We start from the raw sequence: 23,550 nt of genomic DNA on the forward strand, positions 1-23,550 counted from the left end.
GCTTCCACAGTGCCTCCTCCCCCACAGCAAATTACATGGGGTTTACAACAAGGACCAGCTTGTTCAGACAGGAAGGGTGAGAGACAGTGGAATCTGCCATTTGATTTCTCTTCTCTAAATGAAAACACTTTCTCATAATTGGAGACTGTAGCAATATTGCCAAGTCAGACACTAATTTATCATCCCTGTTTGTATTACAGCAGAGGCAAAGAGCCGCAATTGAGGATTAGGACGAGGTGTTGCACAAGTGCATGACAAAACGCTCTAACAGCCCAAATAGGGCAAGTGCATGTTGAATGTTACTTTAAAGTGACAAATGGCAATCCCCTTCTATTTTTAAGGAGCCACTGTGTCTCTGATTGGTACAGTATAGCACTCAACTCTCCACAGGTCTGGATGAAGTGATAAGCATCCATGGGAATCCATGGCCTGTCTTCCTTGATAAAATCCTTAGCACTCTTGACACTTAATATGCTCTGGTTTATTCCAAACCAAAGTACTATAAAAGTAATGTGAGCCCCACAGAATATGATCAGCTGCTTTCTGCATTAGCAACAGTAAAAGAAAGATACGTTCTGTTAAAAGCAAAGGAACTCACCCAGCTTTCTGTTAAAGTGGCAACGTTTTGACAAATTTTCCATCCTTCATCCTGGCTCTAGCCCATTGCAAGGAAGCACACAGTGAATCTGCCACATGCAGGATATGCATGAGAGGAAAAACACTATCTGTATGGCTCCCTCATACTCTTGGCTTTGACAGGCAGCCCTCAGAGGCATCCACAGCACTGAATGTATCCGTGCATCGGCTGTGCACAGATGCAATCCAAAATTAATGGTACATATCTCAGCCGGGTAGCCTCCACCTGGAGAATGAGGCACTTTCTTGTGGGCTGGGCAAGCAGTATCTGTGCCTCAGGAGACTTCCAAAAATGCATTCACAACTCACCTACATCAGCCGCCAGAAAAAAGGAGCTCATTCATGAATACACGCACACGCGCACACATGCAAACGCGCAGCAAAAGGGAGCGGGACCATGAGGAAGGGGGATGGCAGGACTCCATGTAATGGCAGATGGGTCAGCTCCGGCAGCCTGACCTCAGCCAGGGGGCAAACGTCCCACCTCTGGTAACTCGCTTGCCTGACGTGCTGTTAAGTAAAATCATGCTCTGGCTGGATTGAATTTCTCAGCAGATCAAACAGGATTTAGTACTGTGAATTGTTAACCACCATACCCTGCAAAAGTGCTCAGCTTTCTAGCCTAATGCTTCGTGTTTAAACAGCTTATTTGGGAAGTGATCAAGCACAGTCAAAGCTCCTATTAACAACATATGCTGAAAACATTGCTTTCTGGGACAGATAGCGTAACAAAATTGTTCTTTTTGCATTTGTTAGGTATCTTGGTTGCATTTGTGGAATATCTCATGTCACTTCTCAAAGCCATTGGTGTGTTTTGTCCAAATTTCAGGCTATTTCACATCCTAACAGTGTTACATGCTGTCTTGCACAAAATACATGTGCCTTATGTGTGGCAGTTCTACATGCAAGGATTGTGCCATGTTTCACAGAAAAAACAGCCATGGAGGATATTTTAGGAGACACAAAATGGCATTGTTTTTTTCCCATTTCATTTACAGCCAAATCTGTCTGAACATACTGTCTCCAAAAATTTAAAGATGAAGGAAGAGAAAAACTCTGATTAATACTGAATGAAATCCTCTTAATAAATCTGAAATGGTTCTTTGTGCAACAATAATGTCACCATTCAGGTCTAATTATGGACTGACCTGACAGAATTACTGTTTTATACTCTTCAGAGGAAATTATCAACCCTTTTTTCATTAAAATAAAACTGATTTTACTTCTGATAGTACATTACAATATTAAGCCTTAAATGTCATTTTTCCAAAAATATAGTTGGTCAAATAATAACAGTCTAATACTGAATTTTAGTAACATGGGACTTTCTAAATCCTAATTTTTTTGCAAGGAATTTACTTTCAAAAATATTCAATGAATATCATGAATCATTTCATGCTTTCAATAGGCTGAAGATGATATACTAAGGCTCCCATTCAGAGGAATATTTCTGTACCTAACTCAATTAAATGTAATGGGAAGTTCTGGACTATCTTTTGGATTTGGATTTTCATTATAATTTATTTTTTATATTATTATTCAGAATTGATACTTCAAGCTTGACCTCAGAAATTTGCAAGTTAAATTGCAAAGTTTTGTCTATATTTCCTGATAAGAAACCCAAAATCACCTAACCTGGTGGTAACTGACAATAAATTATTATTAATTATATTTTATTATACAGAGGTGACCTTTTAAGGTTTCACAAGTTCTGTGAAACTGTGCAGCTATAATTTGAAAAAACTTACAAGTAAAATTTATATTTTCACAAATCTGGCTAAAAAACTTACATTTTCATCATTTAGCTATGTGTACCCAGGACTGAATATTTCTGTTCTTGTAATTCATGCCAAGTGTGACTTGAGGGCAAAATGGATTTTTAGGGAAAGAGGAGGCAAGTTTGTATTAAACGTGTGTGTGGGGGGGGATGTGCTTGGAAGCAGCATGAAGAGTTTCTGTATTCCCTAGCATACAGGCATAGGTGTGAAAAGGAGACTGTCAAAGATATTCAATAAATTGCATTTATCACTTTGCTTTCCAACCTGTTTTAGGTGTATCACCATCATGTCTGCCTGTATTTTTGTCCTGCATATGTAAAGCAACTTGGGATCTAGTCCTCCTAAATGAAAGGTGATACAGAAATGGAAGGATTAGTATTATTAAAAAAATAGACACAAGGAATATGGAAAACATTCCCCACCAGGTTATAAATATGCTAATGTAAGTCAAATCTGGGACCTTAATTGCTTTACCAGAGTTCTTATAAATGCATAGAATTTAACTTCAGAATGTCCTGCCTAGTCCCATACGTATTAAAAAAAAAATCCCTCAGATGTATTTCTCAAGGTTGGTGAGCCAGATTTCTTCTGCTTGAAATCCAGCAGCCCTGCCCCAGTGTTAGTTCAAGTTAGCCTGGTTCCCCTGCTCCTCAAGTTCAGGGAGGGCAGAAGTGGGCTGGATAAAATGTTGCACAGTCTTCAACAAAATCATAACCCTCCCAAACAGCTCCAGGCCATACCATCTAGATTCAGCAATGTGGAAATGTTCCAGCAATGTACAATTTTGATAATACGCAAAATAAAATTGCTGCCTCTTGTTGTACTTAAAGCAGTCCCCCCACCTCCACCCCCCTGCCGCTCTTTGTGGACAAGAGGAATGTTACCGTGAGGTAGCCTGGGTGGGGGACCAGACCTACAGCAAAGTGTCCTTCCTATCCTGGCAGCTTGGAGAAGCACAAAAAGACGTTCCCAAAAGCAGTAGCACTGCACTAACTAGTGCTTCTTTTGGGGGGATGGCTTTGATTCCATCCATTTCACAAGCAGGAGGTGGCACAGGAAGATACTGGGAGGCCAGTATTGTGTGGGACTCTAGTTCCTTGAATAGAAAGAGTGGCCTGAATGGTTGTGTCTGCAATTGTTAAAGTGTTGGTGGCTTGCCAACCCAGGTCTCCTCTGAAAACAGGCCTTCAGTTCTCTGAGAGAAAGGGAGGATTCACAAAAGAAGATTTAAAAAAACTTCTCCCTTACTGCACTAAAGCTTCCCTTTCTGTGTGCGTTCAAGCCAAAAAAATCCTTCCAGCCCTGTAGGGTGGGACCTCAGACCTCATCAAGGACCTCACCACGAGGACTTCCTTTATCCAAAAAAATGAAAAACCCCATACCACCATCACAGCTCAATACAAACCTCTTCAGCAAAGGCATTTCTTTCCTTGGTGTGATCCCGTAACTGATAATGCCTCGGGGGTTGTTTTGCAGTAACCAGAGCAGGCTGGGTCTTGTGGTTCTTCCCAGAAGACAACAAAGGCAGTCTGTTTCCACGGCCCGACCTTGGACATCAAGGACCTACCTGCAGTGCAGCTGAACTGGCTCTCGATTTGGTGGCTCCAGCAAGACAGGTGGTGACAGCACCGAGAGCAAGATGATCTTGCCCCGGGGAGGCACGGGGCTGAGCACAGCAATACTGCACCCCGGGGCTGGAGCTGAAACTTTTGTGGAGCTCCTGGCAAAGCACCAGTGTATTCAGGGCTACCTTTTGACCCAACACAAAACTTAGATTTACCTCTTGGTCCCTCCCTGTCTGTCTGTACAGTGCGGGTACCCTTTCCTTCTTTCTGCACTTTCCTTTGGTTCATTTAATCTGTAGTTCAGACCTTGTTTTCTGAGGTGTCGAAGCATATATCCATCATGCTTATTCACCACCTTTAGCGTCCTGACACCCCCCACCTCTGGCCCAAGGTACACTTACAGAATAAATATTAACTACCAACCAGTCCATCCCACAGGTGAACAGTGCGTCAAGGTCCCTGGGCCAAAGCAGGTGTGGACAAAAGCTCCGGTAGATTGCAGACCTCGGCATTTGTGAAGTGATTTTTCTCTTCCCTATGCCCGGGCAGTCAAGACTTGACCATCTCAAAAGTCCTTACTATTTGCAGTTGGGAATTGCTAAATCAGGGAGAAGCGGTGAAGGGGTTGAGAGCTGGCTCCTGAAAGGAAAACCTTCCTTGTTTTCACCCCTGAAGAAAAAAGGGCACAAACGCATCTCTCCTCCCCCCTCTCCTCCCCACCGCCTTTATAGCATGTAGGGGCCGGGGGAGGGGGGTGGGGCATTCCAGTGGCTGCTGGACAGTATCCTGGAAACTGCGTCCTTTTTCCCAGTCCCAGCCCCTTTTATGAAGGAGACAATGTGGACATACAGTGAGTGCCTTGTGCATCACTTGGGTCCCCAGGCCCTTTGACACGGGGATTTCGTACAGTGGCTAACACCCTCCTCTTCTTCTGAGGTCACCCACACCCAATCCAGGGGGCTTCAGCCTCGCCTTTTCCAGGCTGATCCAGAAAGAAATTGCATGCCTTATTTTCCCAGGGGGTTGAGAGAAATATGTGTAATGTGATTCCAGGGAAATAATTCAGATAATTCCAGAATTTACCCATGGATCCCTTTTGGTTGGTTTACCCATGTCTGTCTTCAGCATTTGTCTCTTTCTTCCACCACTCCTTTGCCCACCTGTCCCCAAGAATTCTGCACATTTCCACTCTCCTCAGCATGTTTTGCTCTGGCCCCTCCGCAGGGTGGGAAAGGCTGCTTCCCACTCCACATGAGAAGTGTTCTCCATCCAAAATGTGGCTTAGCTTTCTTTGCTTATTGTGTCTTGCTTCAGCAGTACAAGCTCAGTCAGAGGATTTGGAGGAATTTGCTATTACAATGCCCTCCTTTGGCATGCTCTCAGTGACACTGAGCCCATTTCTGGGGTGAAGGTAGAAGCCTGCCCCTGACTTTGTAGCTCAAAGCCTGTGTTGAACAGTGGTGCCTCAAAAAGTGCCTGGGTTCATTCACATCACAGGGGATTTGGGCTCAAGCTTATTTGTTCATCTGAAGGATGGCTCCCCAGTTACTCCAAGACATACTACCAGCACTTGCAGTGACATTTCCTACATCAGCTCCACTGGGGTCTCTCACACGAAGATTTGACCTATATTTCTTTGGTCTCTTCCTATCCTAGAAATTACTTCCTACAGGAGCCATTTTACAGGATACCCTGAAGAAGTCCCATGAATTTAATACAAAATACCAGCCTGTCTTCAAAGCTGCATAGTGTATCTTACCTCTGCTTCACTCAGCCAATGGAACTGCAGGAACAGCTTTAAGCTTTGAACAGCTGCACTCCTCCAGGCCATCACGATCACTTCAAATCTCTTGTCCCTCCTTGTTACTCCCTTCCCAATGCTGAGGCCGGTGTTCTGCACCTTTCTTACATGGGCTGCTGTCTAGTGGCACTGTACTCTGGGGAAGAGTTTCCTTGGGCACTTTCTCTAGCTGATGCTTGATACCGGGCATTTTTTCCTGTTCTTCACCTGTGCAGAGCATTTTCCACCCTGGCAGAAGTTGTGCAGTTTGCCTGCTGCATCCCTGATGTCTCCTGCTTCCCGCAGATCCAGAGGAAACACTGAAGCAGTCCTCCGAAGCAGCTTGGATATGCTGCTTTGCACTGAGAGAAAAAAACAGAGGGATGAGAGAATAACTCCAGGGGACACAGTACAAGGTCTGCACAAAGAGCTGGTCCTGCATTCCCGTGCTAACCATGTGTATCGGCTGATGGGTTGAACACTCATTGTTACCTACTTTTGTTTTAAAGCAGAATAGAGAACAAGGCAGGCGTAACCGGTTTATGTATTGTAGAGAAAGAAATTTGCAAGCTGAAAGTCACTATAGTAACCTGTCTGCACTCTCCTAACAAAAGTAACTCAGGGGATCAGTCCAGCTGCTGATCCTGGAAGCCCCTACTCCATGTAGGGGAGTTGCTTCTCTCGTGCTCTCTTTCCCCATGATGCAGGAGCAGCACAGCAGTGCAGGAACAGCACAGTGGTGCAGGCTGGCCCCAGCTCCTGTACCTGTAGCCCCCTGCCCAGCTCTACCCTCCCCTGGGCCTGGTAACACATAAGAATTTGATGAGGGACTTGACACCTCATGAGGAGTGAATCCTTGTGTTTGCGGACTACAGGCATTAGTACGAAGGTGCAGGGGACCACGCCGATTTGGGCAGCCCTCACATGGGTGCAGTACAGGCTGTCCCAGCTGTCGGTGTCACCAGAGGGATAAACTCTGGTATCTGAGTGTCTTGCAGTTGTGTTTGCAGTCTTGGATCAGTGCTGGCATCCCTTGCTCAGACAGATGCTTTGCAAACACCTGAAGTTGCTAATATTATACATGGACTTTCTGTGAATCAACTCTTATGTAGGTAATTCAAGGTGAAATGATAATTTGTTTTTCCCTGATGCTATTAAGGATATACTCCCTGTCTGACAGAAAATCACGTATATGCTTCCTCCAGCCATAGTCGCTGAGGCAGACTGGGACTGTTTCATGGCAGTGCTGGAAAATAAGATTTATTCTTTCCAAATTACTTCATAAGAAGAGGCATCAGGTTTCTTGTGGCCCTGTAATCACATCAGGGCTGAGGCAGAAAGCAGAAGTTATGTTTGTCTGATGCCTTTGCACCCAGAAAATATGTCCTTTTCCAGAGCGTGTGGATTCTTCATCGCAGAGAGGAGTTCAAGGCAAGCTTTCTCCCTGGAAGCCAGGGCAGACCTTTGGCTATTTATTATGGTGCTTCCTCCCTCCCAGCCAGTGTGGCCACATTTAAATGCATTGCCTAGCAGTGTAAATCCCATCCAGGAACTGCTCTTGAGCATGGCCCTGCAGTTTTCTTCAGTCCAAACATGTTTACATGCTAATTTTTCTGAGATCACAGCAACGGCACCACCCCATCTGCACCCTGCCTGGCCAAATTATAACGCTGTGTTCTGGCGGGTTGAACATCTGACATGCTTTAAAATAAAGGGATGGCCGGCCAAGTGGTGGTCAGTGCTGCAGGCTCCTGGGAAAGGGGGTGGGTTTGCTTGGCTAGTGCTTGCCCAGTGTGCCGAGATGGGGGATGCCAGGCGGACAGCCCCCCCTCCCGGGGTGATGAACCACTCCTCTGATCTGGCAGTTGCCTGTGCTGGAGGTGAATGGGGGACAATTCTGAGGCTCCCCAGGAAGGCTTCTGACTGGTCTTCTGGGTGCCGTTCCCCTGCTGCACTACAGGCTGTCTAGATAACCCTGCAGCACGTCACTTCCTAGGCAGAGGTCTGGAAGAGCCTTGCTCAGATGGTTTTGGGGCAGAGAACATCCACAAATGTCTTGCACAGTCTCACTTGCCAGAAGCATCCATCTTTCTTTCTCCTGCCAGAGCAGCATGGTCTTCCTTTCATCCATCTCACATCCACTGTAGGGACCAGAAGCTGTTTCATATATCATGCAGTACTGATCAAAAGATTCTCACTCTTGAGGCATCATGACATTTCTGCAACATCAGCAACAATTGCAGCTTGCTTGAAATTTCAGGGACTCCAGGGTGAGGCTAAAGCAATTTTTCATTTCAACATGATAGCCTCTACTGCCCACGGGCTCCAAAACTCCAGGTGCAAATTGAAAACATCCACTCCATCCATTCAGAGATGTTTTCAGTAAGAAGTGTTTCATTCTTACCCTGGTCTATGTCAAAATTCTGGGCTGACCAAAATATTTGGCTGCAATTGCTTAGCACCTGTAGTCTTCAGAGACACCCAGAAGCAGGTTAACTCTCCTGGGGAGCTGTCTTTGAAAGAAAGTGATATATTGTTCTGTTAAAAGAAAGTTATCATCTGAGACACAGGATGTGACAACCTGTGTGGAAAGAAGGATGAGAGGCCATGTCGTGTCTAAGTCAAGGTCCCTTGCTCATGCAGGACATGCCCTCTGTGTGACTATCCACGAGCAAGGCCAATACTGCATAGATGGGAAAGCGGAATTTTTAACCATGTGAAAGCTAATTTCCTGGACTAGGCAGTGGAAGCCTCTTTGCTCCATCTGTACCGGGCTGAAGACTGTGGTTAATCACACTTCATTACAAGCTGAAGCAAAGCAGCACCAAGGAGTTTGCAACCAGCTGGTCGGCAGAGAGAAGAGGCCATAGAGGGAGGAAGTGTGTTTCATAAATGTGGGTAAGGAGTATATATTATGAGCGTGCTGGGAATAAAAACAAGCTTGTACCAATGAATAGTGCACCTCAAATTTCAGACCAGTTCCTGTGGGCCCACTTAAAGATTATTCCAGTTTTGAGCCGTCACTGGTTTTCAGCAATATCCCCAACATTTAGGAGTTGAGGAATGTTGCCAGACCCTCTAGAGCCATGCCTCCAGAAATATGATGGAATTATTAAGTGCATTTAGCGTTCCTGTTTACTGTTAGAGGCGTGATGTCTCAGCTTGTCTGCTGAGTCGCTTTTTTACATGCAACACTCATAAATTCAAAAGAGGGGGGGAAATGGCCAGAGTTCTGCTTTTTGTACTGGACAGGGGTTGTTTGAGCCACTTGGTCTTGGTCACACCTGGCTGCTACACTGCCCCTCACTAACATCTCTGCAGAGGTCTTATTAGCACCATGCTGATGGACGGGCTGTGTGGGAAGGGAAGCGTGATACAGCCTTCAGATACCTTGCAAGAGCAAAGCGGAAAAACTTTTGACATTTTTAATGTCTTTTTCTAATAAAATGAAAACTTTTGACTTGGTTTTGAGCCAGGATGACAAAACAAACAACTTTTTTTTACATTTCACATTGCTGGGGGAAGGAAGCATTCAGCTGAAAAGTGGTGTGTGTTCAGCCATGGGAAAATCACCTTCCTACTGTCTCTCCTTTTTATTGGAACAAATAGACACATAGTAAAAATGTGAGCCAGCTTCTTTTTTTGCTAATACTATAAAATAGGGAGTAAAGCCATCTTCCCCTCACTTTCCTTTACTTCTTTATTCTGTCCTGTCTTTGCCAATTGGAAACAGAAAGCTGAGAGTTACTTTGTCTCTAGAAATGGCTCTTGCAGGCCTTAACTGTGTTTTCAATGCTTTCCAAATAGAAGAATTTTTTGGAACCCACATGGTTTTCCTGAAGTTTTAAGGGAGAGGTCCAAGAAAATAATTAACGTTTTCTTCTGTCAAGCTTGTTGATGAGGGGAGAGAATTGGGGAGAAATATTCACAGGGGAAATTCTGTTGCAATTTCCCTGCTGACTAACCAATATAAGGGGCATTATACACACATGTTGAATAAAAAAGCTAAACATGCTGCTCTTTTCCTATATTTTCCTCTCTAGCACTACTGTCAGCCTTCTCCTCTCATGAACAACCCATCCTTCCGGAAGTTCTTTGTTGCCTGCATAGTGTAGGCAGCTAGAAGCAGAGGTAATGGAAGGTGTAAGTAAGTCCTTCTCAGGACACTGTTCAACTCCAAAGCAAACACAGTTTCTCAGTTCAGGAGAAGAGATCCTTCATTAGTGACACTGTAGATGCATATACTGTTTCTCTAAATCAGTAGCAGAAAGACAAACAGAATGCCAAAGCAGGTCTGTAGCAAGAGAGCAAGACAAGTACTTCAGCTGTGATAATAAAGATCCTTGCTTGGCATCAGAAGTTTCTGATGCTGTGCCATATGTTGCTCTCCTTCTTTACAGAATAAGATTGGATGTTAAACGAGGTATAGCGAGGAATCATTGATTAGAATTGTTACTCTGGAAAAGATTAGGAAAGCATTTGGGTTTCAGTTTGAAAATAAAATTAAAAAGTCACAAGCCTTGAAGGTACTTCCCAGTGTGATTTTCTTCTGGTTTGGCAGGTTTCTCCTGGAGAACAAAAAACTGAAAGATAGGAACTAGGAAAACACGCTGTGACCCGGGTAGAAATTCATCAGCAAAAAGGGAAATGCAGAGCAAAACAGTATATAATAGAAACCAAAAATCTTATTTAACCATGTCTGTCTGTCTCGTCTCTTCTGCAGGGCCAAATATTTCCAGGGGAAGAAGGTGAATGGAGAATTTGATATGCGAGTGGAACAGGTCAGTGACAACTGAATTTGGCTCTAAGAAATGTGCGTGGACGGGGCTGAGGTCTTAATGACAGAAAATCCATGGATATTCTTCTAGAGAAGAAAGGAACTAATGAGGATTTTTAAGACCTGTCCATTTTATAGAATTATGTAAGCCGTAAATGAAAACATCTTATTGGGCCATCCCTTTGTCCTCCCTGCCTTTGCAGAATCAGTCACTATTTCACCTTAAAATGAGATTTTCTATTCTAGTGATGCGACTATAATTTCTTCCATTGGAAGACTACCTCACAGATCCATACACGTGCCTGAAAAGGTGCAAAGCCAGTATGCACAGTACATGTTGGTGATGTTATGTTCCACATGCAAGCTATACAAGTCTTCTGATTTATCCTGATTTAAACATAAAACCTTTGGTTTAAGTATGCAAAATAACTATGTATGGCAAAATATTTTTATCATCTGTTGAAAGTCCATAGGAACAGTAAGGAGGCTTATGACCTGTTTTCTGATGTGCTTTGCCAGGCATTGGACAAATCCTCTGTTTCTCTGTTAGTTTTGGCACTAGCCATTCATTTCAGTTGAAAACTCTTCATGTTGGGGTCTGTTCCCTCCTCTCTGTGTTGGTGCAGTGTCTGTCAAAATGAAGTCCCAGTATTGACTGAGACTTCGGATGCTGTTGTCAAAGTAGAAACAATTATTAATAATCATCTGCAGGCGCCTAACTTGAAAGCAGGCATAAAAAGAGAGATATGTAGATATGAGCTGGTAATCCTGAAGAAATCACATGCTTGTTTTGTACTCATTAGTGCAATAAAATTGCTTGGATGGATGAAGAAAGCTGGTGAATGTTGTTTGAACGACCTGATATTTTCTGTTTTTATAAAGCTGGTGATTCTGCATCATGTGTGTGTGCGCGCGCACATACATGTATGTGTGTGTGTATAGAAGTATTAACGCAGTGGTTTTGAAGACTTTCTCAGGACCCATTGCTCTTGACAAGGTGTTCCTTCTCTTTTTTAACGGGTGCTGTCCAGTTGCCTAGGACTACACATGAGCCCACATGCTCTGATCAAAGGCTGTGTCTGGGACAGAAAAGTTAGCAAGTCATTTTTTTTGCAACTGTGATACTCTGAACATTTCATTTTCCTCTTTTTACTGGTATTGCACTTGTTAGTACTGGCTGGTATTAACAAAAACAATTCTCACTTGCCCTTCTCTATTGAAGTCTTAATTTTGATAGCTGCCTCAGTAAATGTCCTAAAAGAGAATCGGAAAAAGAAAAAAAAAAATCACATTTCTCACACAGAAGCATGGAATCAAATAATAATTCAGATTTGCCCTTTAAAACTCTGATCCAACCTGCCCCGCCACTCAAAGCAGGGTCATCTTCAAAACTAGACCTGGTACTCTTCAAAATGGCCTGTTAATTCTTTCCTAAACCTCCAGCCTCTGCCTTTCCCCTCATAGTCCTTCTCCTCAAAGGTTATTGCACTTGGGGTCCTTATAAAGGGATTATCTTCAAATAGTTGATGAGTGAAGAAGAGCAGCAGTGGACTTTTGATCCTTGATGGGTTAAACCCAGTAATGACCCTCGTCATCATCACTAGGTAGCTTATCGCATTTCCCTAAGGACTCTTTCAGGGGGACTCTCCCAGTCTGTTTCTTAGTACCCTTCACATAGTCTGAATGTCCATGTTTGAGAGGAGGCACCAAATTGCTCCAAGCAAAGACCAAAAGGCTGGCATGACTTTACTGGCGAGGACCATTGCCAGACCACTTGCAGCCTTCTTTAAATATTCAGCAGAGTGACTGCAGTGTTGCCCAAGGGAATGAAGCGTATAGTGGGTAGGAGAGTTGAGGAACAATGAACTAGGGCTCCCTCACCCCCTCCCTCAGATCGGGAAACCAAGCCTCCACGTAGTGGGCAGGGAACTGCTTTCGACTCCCCCAGACCTCAAAAGAAGAAGGGATGATCACTCCCTCCAGCTGGATCCACTATCTATCAAGGGAAACACAGAAGCCGCATTGTCATGGGCAGTCCTCAAGTCTGACCTCAGGCCCCTCTGCATATCGTTGAGGCCAAGAGAGGGGCACTTCTTTCTTCAAACTCTGGCTTTTTGTCCCTTTTTTTTTTTTGCCCATCCATCCTTGCTCAGTATTTCTTGATATTTAATTTCCATTCATTGCTCTTTACCTGATTATCTGGAGCCTTCCTCACTTCACCTTCTTCCTCAACCACAATCTAGGAGCCTAAACAGTTGTGGAGCATGTCTCCTGAGGCTGAACATACACCCTCTCAACCTGAAAAATGAATGCTCTTGCACAATTTTATTACAGGAAAAAAAAAAAAAAAAAACAAACACAACACCAGAAAAAACTGTGTTTACCAGTCTGGTCCCCATGTTGGTCTTTGAGTTCCCAGCTCATCAGTCTTCACCACCATAACTGTCCTGTGAACAGCACACAGACTGTGCCATGGTGCATAAGCCCTACCCTGGCTGTTCAGTTCTGAATAAACTCTGCATAAGATCAAGGTTTGACTCTCAGGCACCTCTTGAGCCACTTGGACTGCTCAGTAAGTTAATTTAGTTTTTCGGTTTTCCATTTGATCCTGCTTCAGATAACCGCACATTATTGCCTCAACCAGAAATACGGTTTGCCTGAGGAAATTTTTTTTATATTTTATAGGAAAAAACACTTTTGATCTGAAAAGCCAAATAACAAAGGTTTGAATGGCATAAAGCAGTGAAAGGAAATATCCAAATGTTAGATACTCGTGAAAAACGACATTGGAAAGGAGTAACTGCCCTATTTTTTCTGACTGCTAATTTTTTTGCCATTCTTCCAGGATACTCTGTAGTTGGTTTAAACCAAAGGAAGAGTTTGCCTTGTTGCTTTTTCTTTTCCTCCTTCATCTCAGTCTCTATTACATCTTAATTCTTTCTGAGCAAGCCAATATTTTTTTCAAAAGTTATGACATCACTTACTTGTAACGGAGCACAAGTGCTGAAAGCAGCACTCGGTCTCCCTCTCTCAGCAGCGGGAAGTCACTTATCTAATCTGGTTATACACCCCTACCAGCTCTCTGAGATGCTTCTCCCCCTTGGCTGTTGTCCGAGGAGTGCGAGAAGTATGTGATCATGCTGTCTCGCTCCGTCCACCCTCCACATCCAGCACTGTGGAAGGCATTGGCTGATTTCAGCCAAATTGGAGAAACAGGCAGAAGTTTCAAGATACTCAGTTTCTACAAGAGACTAATTAACTTTGTATTAGATGCTGGATAGTCTGCAGAGAAGAGACTGTTAAATGCCATCCTGCTTGTCAGGGAGCTTTTTCTGTAAGTCTCAGCTTGTAGGAAAAGAGGTTTTATGGGCTCTCGAAGAAAGTTCTCTGGTCCTTTAGCACAGAAATGAATTGCATTACCTCGATACCAACCCCAAGCTCTTATTCTTCATCTAGGTCCATTACCACTAGCAAGAGGCAAGAGGCAAGAGACAAGGGACCCTGTGGGCACCACCTGGTGCCAGTGAATAGGAGAGAGAGTTATCAGGGACATTGCGGTGGGTCCCAGCGCCTCTCCAGCCTCTGCTGTCTCCTGTCATTCATTAAAATGAACATGAGGCCTGACTTTGTTTCCACCTTTGTTTCTTCTAATCTTCAGCGTAACAGCCAAAACATATTTATTAATGTGCTTTAGAGGCTGCAGGATTTATTATTGCCCACCCTTAATGGACACCCAGGCGGGCAACGCCCTGATCTCCTCCCTGCTGGCTGCAGGGGGAGAGGCGCGGGCCTGGGTGAGGGCTGGGGTAGTGGGAAGCAAGTGCAAGCGCTCTACTGAATCAGGGCCAGTTTTTCTTTGGAGGCAGTTTTGATTTACGTTTTGATTATTTGGATGTTTTTCCACTACAAGTCCTTCTATAGCAATGATGATCATTCATAAGACTGAATGAAACACTGATCAAAAAGTGAAAATCTATTTGACCTAATCCCATTAAAACCCTGATGGTTTAAGTTTTACTCAGTGTGGGTAAACCCCTAAGCTTTAGACCCTAAGTCTAAAAATATTATCGCTATTTTATGCTAAAAATAAGGTTCTTAGGTTTTGATCCATGTTGTTGCTTTTACTTGCCTTGTGATTTCTAGCTTTGAGAACTGCAGTGTATACATCTCCAGTTCCTTTCTCTAGAAATACAAACACTAGAGAAATTCTTTTAGAAATGAAAAGTACAAGTTTGATTAAGTGGCTCTAAGGCTAAGTTGAGCTTAAAGAAGAATCTTAAAGTGCCACAGGAGTTGACCACATTGCTTTTAGACTTCTGTGAAATTAACTTTTCTTTTATCTTCTCAGTCCTTCACTGGCCAGAGGACAGGAGGCATTAGGAAACACAGTATATTCAGGAAGAGAAGGCATTGTACCATAGGCCTTATGCTCTGTCAATCAAACGTTTTCCATCACTAGAGGAAACTGGTAGTAATTCAGCACCTCCTTCCCCACCTTCTCTGCCCTGTCCCAGAGAAAACTAACCCTTGCATGCTCTAAGTATTTCATATGACTCTGAAGTTTCCCATATGGATTGTAACATATCCCAGGTGGGGATCTCCTTGGGCATTAGGCATGCCCCATGCACAAGGCTGGTGCCACATGGCCGTGCATCCCCAGAACACCCAGGTACAAGCAGAAGAGGGCAGGAGAGCTGAGGCTGAGACCTGGCCAACCACAGACCCGTTGGACAGACCGTGACACTGTGGGCCGTGGCCAGATGAGTGGGACACTTGCTACCTGTCTGGGAGAGAGATGCCCACAAAGCAGGAGATGTGCAGAGCGGGGTCATTGGGGTGACCATGGAGACCTGACTTATGAGAGGAGGCTGAAAGTGTTGAGTTTGTTTATCCTACCAAAACAGAGGCTAAAGGAGATATGGCTGCTTTTAATAAATACACTGGTTTAAGAAAGGGTTTCATGACATGGTGCCTGCAGTAGCAAGGGGTTAGACCCCGTGGCTCTGCTGGGCTTTTCCAGTCCTGTGCCCTGCATTGACCAACAAGAGCACAGGAGGAACAGAGCACAGACCCAACAAGCAAGAGCAAGCATCACTTCTTAGAGAGAGTCTGCCACCTTCGGGGTACCTTTCCTTCAGATATTTCCTAAAGGCATTTTAATATATTCAGAGACGTCTTCCCTTGCATTAGCTAATTGATGGTGAAGGCGGGGGGTGAAAAGGGTGAAGGAGGAGTGATGAGGACAAAAGGTTCATCTGTTGTTTGTCCACCCGTCTCCTTCCCACCGTTTCCTGCTGTGATGAGGTGGGTCTGTCTGTTCGTCTGACGTGTGTACAGCTCATTCACTTGTTACTGCTGCCTGGTTTATTTTCAGGGAATGATTATTCAGTGAACTCCTATGTACATGCTTCTGGAAAAGTCTTGTGGTATAGATTATGACTCCATTGGCAGCATTGTCAGGAAAAGAAGTTGTACTTGGCGCTCACAAAAGATAATTGTAATACAAATCATGAATTCCAGCTCCATTGTACTTCCCGTCCTAAAGTGATATTTTCATGTGTGGCATAAAGTGGTCCTTTCAAAGGGTAGCATCTGATATGTCTGTATGTGATGAGAGGAAAATTAGCCTCTCATCAAATAACTGTATAATTTTTATTCATTATATATTTAGGGATTTTTTTTTCCAACTGAAAGCCAGAAAGCACTTCAAGAACAGCAATAGCAGCTCTCATAGCTTTCCCACATACAAGCATTCAGAAACCATGAATAAAGGGAACTGGAGAAATAGCAAGAATGACTCAAAAATCATTAATTTCTTAAATAAATAGTATCTTCAATTTTTTTTTGTTTTCAGTTGGCTTTTGGAGGCTTACAGAGTTCATGTTTTTGAGCTCTTTCCTGGGGTTGAAAGGTTTAGAAAGGACCTTTTGCTAGAGATCCAATTTTCAGGCTGTAACAAAGCTTCTGAAAAGAAAATTTAAGAGACAATTCCAAATGCCATCAGAGCTGGTGCACCAAAAGGCACTCACACGGGTCAAGGCATGTGGACCTTCAGCATCACCGCTGTCTGTAGGCTAGGAGTATGCATCCTAGTTTCAAGACTTGTGAAAAGCAGTTGTGGAAGCTCCCCTTGGAGCCACACAGCAGCATCCCCCTCCCCGTTGGACCCTCTCCATCCTTTTCTCCCAGCGAGCAATTCCAGTACTGGGGGCAGGTGGGGAGCAGGGTGCCTCCCCAAGGGAAAATGTCTCAGCAAAGAAACATGGGGTATCTGGGTATGTAATCTCTAATTCTTCATGCATGCGTGCACCAAGCATGCATAGCCCCAGCCCTCCCCCTATTCACAGCCATTCTGCCTGGGCAGGATTTAGGGATTGCTTTCCTCCCCCTTGAAATGCTTGTAATGGTTGTAGTGAAATCCGCTGTTACAGGAATGCAGTCTGGTGTCTGCCAAAGTCTTTCTTTCCTTATACATATTGAAAGGTCCACCAAAAACTAAAGTACAAAATCCACTGAGGAATGTATGTGATTTGATTAGACATTAGCAATTCCTTATCCCAAGTGCCTAAGCCATGACATGGACCAGCCTGTTATTCTGACTGCATTTTGTGTCACGGGACAGGGGGGAAAAAACAGATGTATAGTGATAATTGATGAGGAGTTTCAGGAGCAAGCCTGGGGCAGTGGAGAGCCTTGGTCAGAGCACGATCAGTGGGTAGGGGAGAGCCAAAAGAGACACGGAGGCTGGCCACACGAGAGACCCAACACCCTCCAAGCTACCTGTGGCTCCTGTGCTACGAGCTGTCCCACCTTCCCCCATGCTCATGTGGGTGAGAGGGACTGGTCAGAGTAACTACTGAACTCGTGCTTTGGATACTTCTGTGGGTACTCTACATTCCCTTATGGAAAGCTACATACTGTAATGGTAGCTCTTTGCTGTGATTTATGTGATAGAATAACCCCCCAAAATGCCAGTGTATATGTTACAGCGTACGGTATGCTTCACTGAGGAAAGTGCAAATGTTCCCTGGCAGTGCTAAAAACTCCTCTGCTATTTTTGTGTATGTGCGGTATATATGCAAATGGGGGTATATATGCAAATATTCACACAGAAGTCCAATATAACTCTGTGTCTTCCTTTTAAGCAGTAACCAACCTGAGTAGCTTTTGGTTAGACTATGGACAGATGAGAGCTTATAAAATTCAATAGATCAAAAGAACCCAATATTCTTGTCGCTGCATGGACGCACTAAGCCTGCTTGCTTTAGAAAAAAACAACCGCTATGCCCCCAAAACGCAAAACCCAAAGCCTCTCTTGCATCCCTATTCCTGCATTCCTGTGCCACACTGAAGATGAACAGACCCTTGGCATTTGGTCAAGGAGTAAACTGGGATGCTTTCCTGGGGTTTCCCATTGACATGCAGCATAAAGTTTAACAAAGACCGCTGCAAGATACGAAATTTATCTCAGGACAGTTGAGGCTGGAAGGCACATCTAGATGTCTCCTAGTCCAATATCCGGCTCAGAGAAGGTCATCTCGAGCAAGCTGCCCAAGACCATGGTCAGAAAGGTTTTTAGTATCTCAAGGGATGAAGACTCCACAGCCTTTCTGGGCAACCATCATCAAGGGCAGATGCACAAGACGGGGAACTGAAGACAAGTCAGTTGCCTGGACAAAGCAATGCAAGGATTACAGCGGATCTCAGCCAGAATATGAGTTAAAAAGAAAGTCACTGTTGCACACATGACAAACCCATACTGGAACATATGAAAAGCAGTATTATATGTAAGTTGAGTGGCCTGATACTTCCATATTACTCAACAATGATCAGGTCTCTGCTGAAGGATCATAGTGAGTTTGAGCCATCACAACTCAAGAAAATTGTGGACCTGTCAGAGAGGATCCCAGTGACAGCAACAATGTTGACCACTGTGCTGCTAAATATCACCTACAAAAAAATCTTACAAGAATGGGGTTGTTTTTGTCCAGGGGAAAATAGGAAGAAAGAAGGGTAAGTCTTCCAGAAGTAAGTCTCCATATTCTGCAGGAGGAAGTAATGGCCAAAAAAAATACAAGCTTAAAAAGTACGAGGAGAGAATTAGGTTGGACATTGGGAAAACTTTCCAAGGTTATTAAGGCACAGATTGCCTGAGGAGGTTCTTCATCTGTGGAAGATACAAGAAGGTTATATAGTATCTGCACACAACGGGAAAGGTAGAGCTCATCTGGCCTTAGGAAAGAGAAACAGACCATGTGGCGTCTTGAAGTCCTTCCAACCCAACTTTCTGTTATTCTATGAAAAATGCTTAAAATCCACCTTGAACATGTGCGTCCCATGAAGCATTGAAATGTATGGCTACCAAGCCACGCATTTCTGCTATCTCATGATTTAAAATGACAAAATCCTCCTTGTTTTATTATCAGCAAACAGAAACAGAAACTCTAAAATAGCTCACCAAAAACATCTCCAGCACCTAGAGAACACTGATGGGAGAAACTTAGAGTAACTTAAGATTTAGTCCAAATGATTCAGAGAGATTTTTGAATCTGAATACCTGAAATAGGCATTTTTAACAGAGCTATCCTCAAAATAGCTGTGAGCATCCTCCCAAATCTGGGCCTCACAGAGGTACAAAATATTTCTACTCCCACAGTCTGTATTATGTTATTCTTCAAGATGGATTGTGTCACGTTTGTCACACATGGTTCACTCTTGCCCTAAATGTTTTTGCAGCCATTGGCACCATTGCAAAGCGAGTATAAAACACTATCAGGCCAGTGTAATGCCACCTTATATTTGATGAGCCCTAATGCAAATGACTCTGCAAAGCCACGGGGAGCTGGGCTCTCCTGTTTTATGCATAGTTACCTGTCACTCTATCTGCTTGGGCTGCTTTCAAAGACCTCTTTGTCTGCAAGGTAAACTCAGGCTGGAGATGATCTCAGACTTGAAATCCCAGCCAAGGGAAGTCATCAGGCTACAAAACCCACAAAGTCAAAAATACAGGGAACACTGGAAAATCAACAGGAAACAATTTCTGCTGACCGAAGTTTCTTCCAAACGCCAGCTAGCAGTGGCCTGTCGGATGGGACAAAGCAGCTACATGAAAGCAGCAATGGTCCTTAACAGGAGCAGATGCCAGGAAAAGATTAGGATTGTGCCTCAGCTGTGATCGTATATCTGGATGTTTTGGGGGCAGGGTAGCGCTCTGGGTTTGCTGAGTCCCCCAGACCCTCTCTCCATTCCTGACTCCTTGATGAGGTGTCCTGGACAATGGTTGCCAAAAGGGATTTCTCCCTTTCTTCTGGCTCTTGACATTAGCAGGCCTGAAATTGGTCCTGGCAGTTTGGTATGAAGTACTTACCAGATCGGGGGATTCCCAGGCCTGTTTGGATGTCAGGTGTCTGAACACAGCATTGTTTGGTCTGACTGCCTTGGGGCAACGCCTGTCAGACCGACTTAGTTAGATTGTAAGTGCCAGCCATCAAATGAAGATTGACCATTTTCACCCCCAGCAAAGCAAATTATTAAGCTCTTTCTTTAGGACAGAACCATTACGGAAAAAATTAGAGAAGAAAAGCATAAAAAATATTAAAATATAGACCTAAAACTTCCCTCTCTTGCTCTGGCTTTCACAGCAGATGATGCATCCTCAGCTGCAGAAGCTGAAGGTCCAGCTCAGTAATACTGCTTCCAGAGTGGGACCTCTCTGAGGCATACACAAACACAGAGGTGGGAAAACCATCCTTTCATCTCCCCAGTCTACAGAGTCTCACCAGCCTACATGTAAGCTAGCAAGCAAGCATGCTGTATCTCACTTGCCTTGACCCATTGGGGAGCTCACTGACAGTACCCAGAGCACCTGCTCTTACGGAATTTGTTCAAAGTGACCTCCCCTCCCTCCCTACATCTATTGAGATTTTTTAAACATATAAAATGCAGGTGCCTTTTAGAGGTACATACTTTCTTATCTCTGATCCAATATGATCACTGAAGAAGCATGGCTGTAGCCAAGGCAGCACTGTGCGATCTCATAAGAAAAGCCCAGCCTGTCACCTAAGCCACTGCCATTCCTGGGTGTGTGTGTATGTGTTTGAAGTAGGACTTATTTCTTGGCAAGAGGAATATTTCCCCTCCTTTCATTGTAATTGGAAGTTACAATGATGTAAGGTCATATAAGGGTGTTGCTTTGAAAAGTTTACACGGGGCCGCAGACATGAAATCTCATTACATCATCGGGTCACTAGTCCACGGTCATTGCTTTAAAATTTTGTGGATTTTAAAAAAAGAAAGTTGGAAGTGTTTTTTTCATTTGTCGTCTGGCCTTTAATCCTTTACAGGTGCACTAGTTCTCCATTGGCAAGTTTTTTCCATGAGTTCATGAGGACAAAATATGCTTTTTTTAATTTTGTTTTTTACTGTGTAAAAATTGTTCCTGGCACTATCTTTTGGTTCCACCTAGTAGAAGTATCAGAAGAACACTGAGTAGTACAAAAATCTCAATAAAATCACAAGCATTAGCAACACCATCTGAGTGCTCTGATGTTAGGTATCCACTGGTTAGGTGATGATTTTACTGCTGCCCAGTCTCCATCATACTAAGTCTGAAAGAAATGCATTAACAGGAAAGGGAAAAAAACTTTTGAAAGAGAGAAGACTAAATTTTCTGTCTCCAAAACTGAAACCTGATTATTAGTATATGCAGGCACCGATTTAATATAGGATTCTGAATCCGTACAAGTAATTTTACATCATGCTGGAAAGGGAGGACTGGCACGGCACAATAATAGGCTATTCTAGTTTAAGGTCTACTCATTTGCTCATAAAGAACAGAGTTAGGATTTAGAGCGTAAGACGAGCACTGAACAGCTAGTCCTGCCATCCTCCTCCTACTGAGAGCGGCCTGAGACCATGGAGTCTCGCTGGCACTCCTGTCTGAGGGGCAGCAGAGCCAGTGGCCACGTGGGAGGATGATCACACCTCTCACCCAGTTAATTGCTCTGATTTGTGTCTTAACCTTCACTGACACCCACTGCAGTCGTAATCACCCCTGTGCACATTGCCTTTTGCTCCCCATAGCTTAAATATTCCTCACCAACATTTCTGGCCTTGTAAGTCGCACCTCTTTTAAAACATAAAGTGTTTTAATAATTGAGCAGTACTGTTAATAGCTTACCCAGCTATACTAATCCTTTAATAGTTAAAATCTTAATTAGTAAACCGCATCAGGTGGTTTTTTCTGCTTATCACCTCCCTGCAGTATAATGAGGCTTTTTAGCTATTTAGGGAGGTTTAAATCTTTTGTATGAGGTTTACAGCTGACCAGCGGCACAACAGCCAACTCAGACATAATGCTAAATGGATGTTTCCAAGTGGAAACTTGGAATTTGAATTCAAATGACCTTACCTTTTTTTATTATTATTATTCTTTCCTGTATTCATTTTTCAGCTTGCTCATTCTTAATTCCTTCAGTAATTATTACTGCAATAAGCCTAATCCTGTATACTTGTACGCCCCAAATGTGGAAGCCGCAAATATTTCTGCAGTCTCTCCAGGGCGAATCAGCTGTAATTGGATCTCCTGTTGCCTCATGAAAAAAAAAGAAAAAGAAAAAGAAGGAAAGGCACATTCCATCCAAAGACAATTCTGTGTCTGTGTCTCTGCGTTTGTATCTCTGCTGTCCTCGAGTAATGCTCTGTCCTTTTGCTCTGCTCCAGGCTGAGTTCTCCGAGCTGAACCTGGCTGCTTATGTCACAGGCGGCTGCATGGTGGACATGCAGGTCATGAGGAACGGCACCAAGGTGGTAAGGTGAGGAGCACCAGCTTGTCTTGAAAATCAGGCTTTCTGGAGCAATGTTGGGGCAAGCAGGATGACCTCAGGGTCTGACAGGTACCTGAACTAAGGCAGCGCAGTCCTGATGACTCCAAGGTTTCCTGGAAGTGGTGGAAAGACTGACCTGACTCTGGTGGCTTTGTAGCAGATGTCGGTTGCACATTATGCCATACAGTCATTGTTTCCAGTCCAGACCCCTCATGCAACCACAAGTGCCTCCTTTACAGGTTCTTTTTAGCATCAGGCCTCCCAATAAAAGGGACAATGGATCTTCCTTTCCCTTGATTTTTCTCTCCTTCTCTGTCAACTAACCTTCATTGTAAACAGTGGCTTGCATTCATTAGCCTGTGTTAGGTCCTGATCTCAGTGGACTACCCTTGCAATAGCCACAAAGCCTTTCCATGATCCTGATCCTTACAGCCTAATTTGCTCCTGAAATATCACCTTTTTTTCCAGAGATTCCCCATGCTCTGGCCTTGTTCTGTGGTATATCTCAGAGGTAATACCATACCTCTGTTTGGTGGAGATTTCTGTCCCTACTAGCATAACTTCGTAATTGCAGTCATTGCAAGCAGACTCTTTTCCTGAGCAATGCTTCCCCAATCACACACCCAATTCACTTTCCAAAAGCACTGCTCCCCTTCTTTCTGACACCAGAGTGCCTGCAATTTGGAGTTAATGTTAGATGCTTTCTTACTGGTGCTATATAAAGAGGAGTGTAAGTTGTCATATCTGTGTAAGATGGTAAAATGCCTCTGTTTACATAGCCCTGGTATTACCTTTCACCCTTTTATTCCCAAGCCTACATCTTTATGAGTTTCTGTCATTACAACTTCCAACTCCACATTTCATCTTTGATACAATAGCTTTCTTTTGTTCATGTTGAAATCTCATTGCTATTCCCAATCCATTTTCTAGCCTCCCTACTTCTTTTTCTATAATTCCTTTGCACTTTTTGGTGTATACAGCATCTTTGAGTTTAATATTGTTCACACATTTAATGAACACTTTTCTCTGTTTGCTTCTAGTTCAGAAATAGATATAGAGACACATAATAGAGCATGCAAGGATATTTTTGAAAGGGATTACTAGAACAGTTGAAAAATGGTGATTCTGAGAGTGCTGGCCCCAGTTTAATTTCTCAAGAAGCCATTTCCAGTCCAAACAGTGCAAAGCA

The 23,550-nt window shown here is 43.7% G+C and overlaps 1 protein-coding gene across 3 annotated transcripts in view; it reads left to right on the forward strand.

Annotated features, from left to right (window-relative positions):
• The window catches only part of SYN3 (synapsin III), a 184,690-nt gene that overhangs the window by 3,125 nt on the left and 158,015 nt on the right, over positions 1-23,550 (forward strand). For all 3 annotated transcript variants that reach the window (XM_068400852.1, XM_068400851.1, XM_068400850.1), the window contains exons 2-3: positions 10,483-10,540; positions 22,258-22,349. In XM_068400852.1, the coding sequence (XP_068256953.1) occupies positions 10,483-10,540; positions 22,258-22,349 (150 nt within the window). The remainder of the gene's footprint in view (positions 1-10,482; positions 10,541-22,257; positions 22,350-23,550) is intronic.

The sequence above is a fragment of the Nyctibius grandis genome, chromosome 5 (genome assembly GCF_013368605.1).
Source record: "Nyctibius grandis isolate bNycGra1 chromosome 5, bNycGra1.pri, whole genome shotgun sequence".
Classification (NCBI taxonomy): Eukaryota; Metazoa; Chordata; class Aves; order Nyctibiiformes; family Nyctibiidae; genus Nyctibius; species Nyctibius grandis.